General features: G+C 34.2%; 1 protein-coding gene across 4 annotated transcripts in view; it reads right to left on the bottom strand.

Moving 5' to 3' along the window:
* The window catches only part of AATF (apoptosis antagonizing transcription factor), a 123433-nt gene that overhangs the window by 87644 nt on the left and 23195 nt on the right, over window positions 1–12594 (bottom strand). For all 4 annotated transcript variants that reach the window (XM_006924922.2, XM_025041632.1, XM_006924923.3 and 1 more), the window contains exons 5-7: window positions 2616–2730; window positions 1235–1436; window positions 558–722 (exon numbers count right to left, since the gene is read on the bottom strand). In XM_006924922.2, the coding sequence (XP_006924984.1) occupies window positions 558–722; window positions 1235–1436; window positions 2616–2730 (482 nt within the window). The remainder of the gene's footprint in view (window positions 1–557; window positions 723–1234; window positions 1437–2615; window positions 2731–12594) is intronic.

Raw genomic sequence — 12594 nt, 5'->3', positions numbered from 1 at the left:
ATATATATGAATAGCAAATACCTAAAAGCTTGTTACAACTATGAAAATTTGTTAAATCTCAGGAGTGAAATTTATAGACTGGGGGAATTTTACTTTTCATTTAAAATTCTTCTGAACTTAAAAAAATTATCAAGTACATATTTCCACTATAAATAAAAGTTTCCTTTAAACAAAAGAACCTGACTAGTCTAATTTTGGATTCTTTTCCCAGGTATCTAAATGTCCAACATAAAGCCTAAAGAACACACTTGCTTCAATACTGACATTCCTCATGAAGCAGCTTTAAAACTGAATTTTAAAAATTGGATTATAAATGCTTCCATTATTACTAGACTCATATCAAACTCAAAATTAACACATAAGTATTTAATAATAGCTCTTTTTTTTTTAACTTTGTCCTCCCACATACTGTTTCTCAACAACCTAGTAATGTCTTTTCTCTTTCTTTCACTAACTTCTTATACCAAAGGTAATACCTATAAGTAGGTGATCAGATTTTCAGTTAATTAGCCTTATAGAAACTGCTCCCCATAATCATCATGCATCACAGTTCTTACCGGCTGTCCTGGCAAACTTTCTGGGACAGGCGGCGCTACTGGTTCAGGTTTGCCAAGAACTCGGTATATAGAGCGCTTGGTCTGTGTCCTTCGAAGTAATCTTTCTTTATCCATCAGAATATGATCGATCTGTGTCAAGATTGAGCGTTCAAAGGCACCAAAACCCTGCAACAACATTAACCAATGTCAGATAACGCAGAAAGTCTGTGCTGAAGACAGCTACATTGGTTTCTCTATCTTTCTGTGTCAGAAAGAAACAGACAACCCCTCTTTCAGGAGAGACTTTCTGTTAAAGACTGAGTTTGTGAATGGCTGTAATTGTTCTCAGAGGAAAAAAATAATTAAGTCTTAAGTAGGTCATATTATTTTCCTATACCCAGAGCTTAACTTCTGCTCTTAATAACTTTAAATTCTATTTCTTTATTTTGTATTTCCAACATTTGAACGCTCACAAGGCCACAATTTCTAGAATAAAATATTCTTTTCAATAAAGTTAAAATCCCAAATCTGACAGGTATAAACACCAATGGTAGGAGTTCGGTAAGTTTTTCTAGAGAAATGACTGATTACTATCACATGACATCAATCATATAAATGAACTGTAGTTCCAATTCCTTAAAATCACTGCAGGTTGCCATAGCCTATGTTACACACATGTGCGTGCAACAAACACTTGCCTTCCCAAGTTTTCCGGAAGCCAGCTTCGTTTTATCATGCCACTTCTGAAGTATGCGGTTCCTATAGACTGTAAAGTCAGCAAAGCGCTTTGCCATGAAGCTGGGATAGTCATCCATCTCCAGCTTCCTCTTTGGTGGGGGCTTTCTCTGCTTCTTCTTCTCTTCTACTAGCTCTTCATCTTCACTGGAAATCTCTTCCTCACTAGAAAACCAAAAGAACATTAAGTCCAATGTAAATAAACATTATCCAAATAAAAAGCTAGGCTCACATTAAGTCAAGAGTATTTAGGCCTTCCCTATTCAGTCTACATTTTAAATAGCACCATAGATGCGTGGATGGCTTTTTTTCATTTAAAAAGAGTGTTCATGAGATCAATCAAAAACTCATGTAACTTTTCAAATAAATATAAAAATAACGGATTTCAAAATATTTTTTAAAGGTAAGCAAACCATAAAAATAAATGAGATTATAAAAACATTATGAGAAATACGAACCAGGCCTATATTGGTTACGAGAGAGAATCTTTAAAAATTAAACATATACTCATACTTTTAAGACTTTAATCCCCAAATCAATAAGGGAAATGTCTTCCTGTAATCAATTGTTCAAGAAGAGGAATAATATTAGTTGAACCAAATGAAGAGAAGCTGAATATAAAGAAAATTCAAAGGGGGTAGGCAACAAAATCAGCATTAAACCACAATACTATATGCAACTGCCATGAGAAAGTAATACAACCTCCAACTATATAGCCAATTGCACTCACTGGATTACTGACTCTAACACATAGTAGTTGCTCAATAAATTTCAGTTTATTTTTTATCCCTCCAACTAATTCATTACAAAAGAATAAAATAAAGGATAAGACCAAGGGAAAACAATAAGCAGGTACCATATACAGCAGGCTCAAAAGGGGTGGGAATCTTTCATCAAATGCGATAATTTCAGTAAAAAAAAAAAAAGTTTATTCTGCTGTCTTTCAAAATATTCTACCCTTTAAAATAACTACTTCTTCCTTCACTGTAAAGTAGTTGGCTGTGACCACAGATTCCATGGTATGAACACAAAGTGCTTCATAAACATTAATTAAGCATTAATATTAAAATGTGCTTTTATCTACTCATTTCAATAGCTCTTAAGAGAAGGCAAGTCTTTTGCTGAAGCCACAAAGAGAATTAGGCACAACTAAGTATAAATACCCAAAACCTAATTCCCAATTTTTGTGCCATCCTAGCTACCAGTTAATATAAGCAACTCTTTCTATTTTATTAACATTAAGTTTGATATCGACCTGGAAAAGTTTGAGCATTCTTTTTCATGATAGTACACTATTCAGATGAAAAGAAAATAAGCAACTCTATAGTTGCATTTTCTCCTTACCTATCCGGTTTGGGCTTTGTTCCACCTACTAGATATCTAGTGTCTGGGTACTGGAAAAGCAGCTCTTCCTGAAGATCTACCAATGACCTCAACAATGCTTTAAGTGCCTTGTGACCTGGGAAATAAAGCATAGAAAAAGAACAATTAATTACCTACAATTGTCGAAAGTAAGAGATATCTGTAACTCTTGGCTCCAGAGAAGTTCTGGCTGCGGGGCAGGAGGAGGCACAGGGTATCTAGGGACTAAGAACTCTCTGAAATACAGAATTCCCAAAAGGAAATAATAACAGCGCCTACCTCACAGGGTTGTTACGAGGAATAAGCAAGGTAACATGTACAAGGTGCTTAGAAAAGTGTCTGCGATAAATTGTGATTTCTCATATGTAAGATTGACAAATTCCTCCTTCCCTCCCTGTCATCATAACTAATCGTTTTTTTCTTTTGATGTTAGTTTCTACAAGTTACCCACTGACCTCCTGGATTATCCCTCTATCAGTCAACTCTTTAAGCAATTCTTCCTATTTTCCTAAAGAGTAAATTTAGTCCCAGGATCCCTACCACCACCACTATCCTCCCTCAGGAGATCTCTCTTGCCTCTGGTTTGAGCTGCCACATCAGTCATTCAATCTCTCCACACATATCCTTATGGAAAGTTCTTATTCATGTATGAAAACCAAATTAATGACTTATTATTTGCAGTAGTGTATTGTGTATTAAAAAGCTGCACATCAAGAATATGTTCTCACCTGGCTTTCCTCATAGCCAACAGAATGTATTTGTAATAAAGTTGGTCAGGATTAAGTGTATATAGCCTGTGGCTAAGAACTTTCAGAATAAAAACTAGCCCTCTGAGAACTTAACTCTTGCCTTCTTTATCAGCCTACTCCTACTAAAAGGGGCTAACTAGACTCCGATCATCACTTTTATGTATTGACAGCACTCAGATGTCCCTCCTATAATCAAACTTTCACATTTCTAGCAACTCCAAGAAAAATCTTCACACAAATGCTCCATCACTCCTTCAAATATATCATGTCAGTAGGGATGTAATGTACACAGCACAAGGAATATAATCAATAATATTGTGATAGCATTGTATGGTATCAGACGGTTGCTGGACTTACAGTGATAACTTCTTTAGGTATATAAATGTTGAATAACTATGATGTACACCTAAAACTAATACAATGTTGTATGTTAGTTAGATTTTAATAAAAATCTTTTAAAAAAATAATAAAGTTCCTACAAAAAAAAAAGACCCCCTAAGTGACATCAATAAAGACCATAGGCAGCCTCCCAGAACTGAATAACAACTTGATCAACCTGCTCAAGTCCAGGGAGGCCCAGTCTCTTGCAGTTTATTTGTTCTAAGGAAAGGGGCCTAGAAGACTCACAGTTGGTTTTCTCTGGCTCTAAAATCGCTGATCAATAAAATTTCCAGATCAAAACCAAAACACAAAACACAACAACAAATATACCATGCAGCAACATGAACCTTTTTCTTCCTACTTAATATTTCTCCTCTGATTTTCTCTTCTCTATTTGATGTGTTTTCATAGGAAATCATGGATGTTGTGGTGCCCTTATTCTATATTTTTAATCAGTTGCTAAATTCTATACTTTCCATTCTTATTATCACTAATAGTTGTCCATTTATCTCTGGCCATGCTTCTATCACTCCTTCCCTCTTTCCTTTAAATAACTATAATCTTTTCACAAGCGACCCTACTTTCTTTTAGCAATCTCTACATTCATATTTGTATAATATTCCACACTAACTTCATTCCACACAAACTTCAGTGTAAATGATTTTTATGAGTCTTATTCTATCTTTTCTGCTTCTACCCTGCTCAGCATAAGTAGCCTCCTCACTATCTTACATCCTAACTTGTTTCATCAATGGTAAACCAACGTATGAGTTAGACCAGCTCTCCATATATATCATACTAGAGGATTCTATTTCAATATAAGGCTAAGAGCTAACCTTGCTAAGAAAGTTTCAAATAATCTGCATATAAAACTATACAAATACAACCTTCCTCTTTAAAAATAACACAAAACCCTTGATCACATTTTTTCTAAATCCTATATTCTAATCCTTTTATAATCAGTGCATATCCATACTACTTGGGATGATCTGAAGTACATAAAATTACCTGAAAAATTCCAATGCCTTGTATTCCAAACCAAGATTCTCAACCTGTTGGTTTGAATCTTAAAAAACAACAAAACGAAAAAAAAAAATTTCCACCAAATACAGAAATAAGTTATACTCATGAAAAAGAAAAAATACAGCATTATCCTTCTGTCTCTCAGCTTTTGGGAAATAAATTAAATATAAACAAGATGAAAACGGAGGCAAGGAGGAAAAAACAAAAATAAAGATATAACAATTTTAAAGCCAAGAACTATTCAGTCTAAATGTGCTAAGTATGTAAGTAGAACAATGCAAAATTACATTATATAAAAAATTTTTAAAGGGATGAGTAGGACAAAGAATACAAATGATAACTATAAATATTAGGTTACTGCGAATAATCATTTGTAAAAAGAGCTGAGAATTGATGAGATATCCAAAGTACCTAGGTTCTGAAAGTGTGTTGTAGCAAGAAAACAGAAAAGACACTAAACTTGGAAGGAAGATCATGAAAACACAGAAATTTCATCTCATTCAAATTCTATGCAAGCATTAACCACTATTTTTAACTTCTTTTCTAGAAATGGCTATCTATTAAGAGGTAGAGCACAGGTTTCCAAAGTGAAACCACAAATCAAATTTGCATTTGCAAAGTAGTTTTCAAAATTCCCAAGACCTAACCTTGAAAATATTATGCTAAGAGAAATAAGCCAGGTACAAAAGGGCATATATTGTATGATTCCACTTATGAGTTACCTAAAACAAATTCACAGAAATAGAAAATAGAATGGTGGTTGCCAGGGGTTGAAGTCCGGGATGGGGGGGAGGGGGCGGCACTGGGACTTACTGTTTAATGGACACAGTTTCAATTTGAGATGATAAAGTTCTGGAGATGATAAAGTTCTGGAGATGGACAGTGAAGATGGTTGCACAACCAATGTGAATGTACTTAATGATACAGAACTGTATACTTCAAAACGGTTAAAAATGGTAAATTTTGTCATGTATATTTAACCACAATAAAAAAACATTTTTAAAAAGTCCCAAGACCAGAGTAAAATAAATAATTCTACCATCTTAGTTCATCTTTAATCCAGACAAAATAATCTGTAATCTTTCAATCTTGAGCCTAGTTGAAAAGAACAGGAAAAAAATGAAATATCATTTAGCCTTTAAAAACAGCATTCTGACACATGCTACAATACGACATAGATGAACCTTGATGACATTATACTAAATGAACAAGCCAGTCACAAAAAGACAAATACTGTATCGTTCCACTTATATGAGGTACCTAGAGTAGTCATATTCATAGGAACCGAAAGTTGAATAGTGGCTGCCAGGGGTTGAGGGAGAGGGAAATGAAGAGATGTTTAATGAAGTTTTAGCTTTGCAAGATGAAAAACTTCTAAAGATCGGTTGCACAATAGTGTGATTATACTTAACACTATTGAACGGTACACCTAGAAATGGTTAGGATAATAAATTTTATTATGCTTTTTTTTACCACAATAAAAAATTAAAAAGAACAGGAAAATCAAGTACCTGTCCCTCACCTCCTCTAGGTACCATGTATCCATAACCTAAAATAAAATCAAGAACCACGCAGGGAAGAAGCTGCAAAGCAGTCTATGTTTATAACTGCTTGCCCCCAACAAACAAGTCATAATTTGACTCTAACATGTAGCGTAACAAAGAATTGTGAAAACATTCAACAAAAAGTCTACTATTTTTAAGGGCCACTTTCAAGTAAGCAATACAAGTCCTTTTATTTTGTTCAAGTCAGTTTTAAAAAATCCATTGCAGATATATTAGACAGCCTATCAATCCAACAAGAAAGCAGAGAGCCAATATCAGTAAATCAAAGTGTACCTTTCTGTTAATACTCTCTCATATGTTCTCATTTTATACACCCCTTCACCCAGTCAGAAAGTAGCCCTGAAGTATTTAAGCTCCATTCAGGGATAACACCACCATGCATCAAAGTGTCAAGAGACCTACCAGAGATGAAATCTGCAATTCTGTGCTTCTAACCACCAAAAAAAGAAAAAAAAAAGAAAAAAAGTTTACCCAAGTCAAGTCACCAGTGGCCAACACATGGACTACTTCCTGTAAAGAGATTTAGAAGACAGAGCCCAATTCTCATTTCTTTGCAATATTAGGGCTACATTTCCTTCTAATAAGATTTTATATAAAACCTGAGGAGACAATGGGCAAATCCTTTGCTGGATGTGCTAGGCCTCCCCAAAGCCATAGCTGACAAGAGTGAGGAAAGACTTTCCTGGAGGCTCAAATCCAACAGCGAATTCTTCCCAGCCAAAAACTAAAACAAAATAAACCCTCTTTACCATTCACATAGGACCGAATCCTATTTGTTTAGTTCTATGAATAACAGAGAGAATGGAATCAACAGTTTCTAATTCATCTCTAATTTTTCTCCCGATTACTGTTAAAAGTTAAGTAAAGCAGCAGAGATGCATACTCTTTCTTCTCTCTCCCTCTTAGCACATGGTTACAAAACAAATGGAGACTGTCAAGGATATATATGTTAATTTTGTCCTACGTGATTCATTTCCAGAGGCCTTTCCTTTAAGAGGAGATTAAGGACATATGCCTCACCATATTACCAAGATTCAACCTAAGCATCTGGGCACCAGCTTTAGGAATAATTTTCCAAGTAGAGAATAAATGGAAAGAGTACTTTACTAAGGGTCAGGAACCCTGTATTCTAACTGACACTATTACTAATAGTCATTTTATACTGAGTGGACCAACTAAATCTCTTTGAGTCTCACAGATCTCATCTATAAAATGTAGATAATCCTTTGCCCGTTTATCTCACAGAATTAAGATGAAAAATAATGTTTTTTACATATTAAGGTATTTTACTAATTTTAAAATGCTATAGAAATAGAAAGAATACTGTTATCAAAAATCATCATTTTCACATGGTGAAAACTTAAGCTCTGTACTGATCTACAGCGTTAGGGCTGAACGAGTACTCATGTTAAGTATTAATTTACATGCTACCCATATGCAAGCATTCTATATATAAAATGTCACCAATCTAAAAACCATTTTCACCTAACAGCTTTATTTTTTTCCTTGATTCATCTGGGTTGTTCGATAAAAAACAAAATTGTAGGCAGAGAATAAGTTTGGACATGGGTACACAGTTCATTAATTAGACTATAAACCAATACATAAAACTTCTGGCAAGGGGATGAAAGGGGAATAGAAAGAGTGAATGTATAGAGTAAAATAAAGCTTATCTTATCAGTTTTTAAGTATCTATACAGTTATTTTTTAAATAAGTATGCAAATACAATTATTTATATACAAGTATATATAAACTCTCACATCCCTATTACCACAAATAATATTGAACTAGAATGTACAGATTATAAGAGCATCTTTTTCCTCCTTCAAAAGTAACTCTAGAACTGGAGCTAAACTATAGGTCAAAATGACACACAATATATTGGCCTGAGAACAATACTTTTCATTCAAATCCACACAAGCCTGCCACTTGCACTAGTCATCCCCGGCAATTAATCCCCCAAGAAAGACGTTTGATTAAATCTTTTCAAGCAAATCCTTTGCTTTGCTTTTGTTAGTTCACTTCTTGTCAACATCTATTAAAATATGCCTTTAATTCTCCCACAATCTTAAAAAACACCGATTCCACTGTCTTCAACTTTAATCAACTGTATGGCCGGCATTTTTCATTTCATAATAATGTGCTGCTTGGAATTCAAGAGGCAGGCTCAGCATCAATCATCTGGTAAGAATTTTTCCACTGCAATAAATATGCAAATGAGGAGAGCCAGTCAGTCGTATTTCAGGCCCGACTTGCTAGTGTTTTAAAAAAGACACAAATTTATTAATTGCCGGTGGCCAGAGGAATCCTATTACTTTGGGCATTGATTACAAAGCTGTGTGAGTGATTATTGTGCAACTCGCGGGCTACCCAGGCATGAGGAAAAATTATTAAAGCAAGGCAGAGATTATCAACTCAGAATAACAATAAGCCTTAACATTTAGGCCCTAACTTCTTCAACAAAGAATTACGTGAAGGCTCCACTGTATCATAATTCCGAATTCTGTCAGTATTACTGTTTGGGCTTGTCCTATATTCCCTAAGCAGAATGGCGTTACTAGTAAGAAAGAATACTGCAGGTTACAAATTCCTTAACACCAACCATATGGATGAGTTGCTATCATTTCCAAAGTGTGTCCAACTAGAATTTTTATATATCCATGTATGTATACACATATGCAGGTGTGTGCATATACAGATTCCCAGATGTAGATACATGGATGTGCTATAGGATTGTGGTTTTAACTGGAATAATACAGTTCTGTCCCAGTGTATTGGTTGGTTCTGTGGACCAAAAGTAAACATTTTTTAAATGGTACAAAATAACCACCAGGATAACTTTCCAAAGCAGAGCATGGGGGCTTATATTCTAAAATCATGATGGCTAAGCCAAAAGGAGACGTGAGTTTTCATACCTCTGAGGGCACCACAGTAGAAGGCATGCAATCTGTGCAGGGGTCTATGGAGAAAAAGGTTTGATAGGCTAATTCTAAATGCAAAGTGCTTTTGTAAGAAGCATTCAGCCCAAGACATATTAAATCAAGTAAGAAAGAGGACTCAGTGGGCAAAACTTATTTTTTTTTCTTAAGAGAATGATATGGGGAATTGGGGGAGTAAGTGGAAGTTGAAATAAGGGAGAGATGAAGAGGCATATGATAAAATATGTTGGGTGCACCCCTCACAGAAAGAAACAAAAAGAAAAAATCCTTAGCATTTTACATTACTGCCACACTAAGTAACATGATAGATAGTGTGCATTTGACTTCTGTGGAGGGACATCCCAGTCAAGCTGTAATTTCTGACCAGGCATGGATTTATAAGGAAGGGAAAAGAACTATAGAATTTCTTAGGTTTCCCTGAATACTCTCTCAAATACCTTGATGAAGTGTATCAATAAATCCTTAAAAAGCCCTATAGGACACAGCAATCTAACTGATCAATGTAGTTCCTGAAATCCACTATAGTTACCTTCCACTTCACAGTTGCCAGACAACCTCTACTGCTCTGGAGCACTGCCCTAAAAGGAGAAATTTATTTTTCCCCTTTAAACAGAAAGAGCAAATGCTCAGAATACGAGGTACTTTGAGTGCAAGTTTATTTACAAGTAATTGTTTAAACTGTCTAACAGGAGTTACCCAGGGAGAGTTGGGATACTCTCATTTTTATTTGATAGACTTTTGAACTGTTTGAATATTTTATAAGCATGTATTACTTTTATAATTTAAAATACTATTAAAATTTAAAGTAAACTTTGAAGTAAGGAAACTTATTAAAAATAAAATTAGAACCACAATCCAAGTAACCCTGTTTCATATAAAATAGTCTATCTCTTCACATTAAAAAGCCTTTAAATAAACAGCCTCTTAGGTAGTGAAACTACCCCTTAACAAAATGCCCAAATTCTCTATAGAGTAGAGGTCTAGAAATAACTCCTCTGAAAATGGGGATTTAATAAATAGATTTCTGAAAATGAGGACTCCCATGCAGAATTAATCTATCCTCTCTCAGATTCATATCATTGCTATCACACTATCATACTGTATTGTGAGTCTGATTTCATGACATTGTTAGCCGCTTGAGAGCAGAGACCTCATCCTGCCACTCTAGCATCCAACACGTCACCTGGGCCACAAAAAGTATCCTACAAATATTTTAGTTCCAGAGAAATGATGCCTAAATCACATGGCAGAACATCTAATTACACTATCATTTCCAAATCTAAATGCTGACAGGCAAACAAAATGTGGACTATATAACTGCTAACTTCAATAACTATGTATCCTCCACGAGGTGATCTTCGTTAACAGAAGCAAAGTAATCAAATTGAACTTTTTCCTCACAACACACCAACTATAAGATGTACCGACTACTCCTAAGAGTCTCAAAACCATCTTAACCAGATTTAAGAACTTACGAATGTTACAATGCTGTCTCATGAAGACTTAATTATCACCACTTAGATGGATAAACTGAGACTCAGACAATAAAAGACTAAGCATTGTTTATTTGTCAATCTAAAATGAAACACTTTGAGAGGTTGCTTTCATGAAAAAAACAAACGAACACTTAAATGATTTATGCTTTAAAAGTGGTTTACCTATCTCCACATCTTACTATGAGCTTCTTGAAGCAAGGACTGTGAATTTTGATATGCTTAGTGTTGGCAAAGAGTAGACTCCATGTTGTTGAATGAGTAACTGAATAAAAATGACATCTTAATACTTTTCTTGGCATATACTTTTTATATGTGCATTTCAAGTCTTTAAAGAACTAACTGTAAGTATAGTACTAGTATTTATTTACATAACCCTTTTAAGAAGAAATAAACAAATACTGTGACCATAGATCTATAGTCTAAGAAAAGGCTGTATTGTCACTATTAAGATTAACAATTAACATTACTAAGAACCTACTAAGCAGCAGGCACTAGCCTAAGCATTTTATATGTATTAACTCATGTAAGTCCTCACAATAATCCTTTGATTAGGTGCTATTATTATATCACCATTATACAGATAAAGAAAATGAAATACAACGAGCTTAAAAAAACTGCACATTTCTCATTTTCTAGATCAATGTATCCTTATGGGTTATATATCAAAAATACCTGGAAAACAAAGTATAGTAAAATTTTCAATTACTAAAAATGAAAACTGCCCTCTCCAATATCACTACACACACACATGTGCACACGCACGCACATAAAACTCACTAGTGAGGCTCTGTTAAAACATTATGTCCAAATTTGGTTCCCGCACATTAAAAAAAAAAACAAATTAGAGAAACTAAAGGAAGCCCAAATCATATGGATGGAAGGCAGGTCTAGTAAAACAAGATGCAAGAACATTTCCTGAATCTGAAAAGGTGAATATTAAGAAATGGATTGATAATCTCCAAAATTCAAATGGGCAAATTCTTCAGAAAAGATGCTTAGCCTCACAGAGACACACAAAAGATATCTTTCTGATAATGCTTGAGGCTGGCAAGAATGTGAGGAAAGGGGCACTCTCCTTATACAACTGATAAAGAGTTTAATTAGCACAACATATCCAGAAAGCAATCTGGCAAAATATATCAAAGTTTAACACATGTATATCTCCTGACCCCACTATTCCACTTTTGGAAATTAATCCTAACAAAATAATCAGATAAGAAAACAAAGAGATAGGTACAAAACATTATTTTTAGCATTGTTTTTTAATTAAGTTTATTGAGGTGACTTTGGTTAATAACACTATAGCATTATTTATAGTAGGTAAAAACTGCAAACATTTCAAGTGCCCATTTACAGGGGATTGGTTAAATTAATTCAGTTTAGTTAGATAACCTTCTGTGTAGCTTTTAAAAAGTGTAAGTATAAATGCAACTTGGCTTGAATAAACTAAACCATAAAATATGTTTTGGGATAACATAAGTAATCTGAATATGGAGTGGACATATTAGGAAGTATTAATTTAGTTATGTAAGAAACATCTTCATTTTTTTTAAAGGCCACCTACAGAAGTATTTGAAGGCAAACTGGCATTTAAATTTACTTTAAAATACTTCAGGAATAAAAAGAGAACAAAAAAAAGATAAAAATATTGTTTTTAAAGAAAGAAAAGGTAGATTTATATTCATTAACATGGGAAGATGTAAAGCATGTTCTCATTTATGGTTTAAAAAATTTTTTAATTGTTGACATAAAGTGTCTGGAAGGATATGTATTGAACTGCTAAAAATTGTTATTTTTGAAGAGCACT

This window comes from Pteropus alecto, unplaced genomic scaffold (genome assembly GCF_000325575.1).
Source record: "Pteropus alecto unplaced genomic scaffold, ASM32557v1 scaffold98, whole genome shotgun sequence".
NCBI lineage: Eukaryota > Metazoa > Chordata > Mammalia > Chiroptera > Pteropodidae > Pteropus > Pteropus alecto.
Note: the sequence above shows the minus strand (reverse complement) of the source record. Positions and strands in the feature narration are given on the sequence as shown.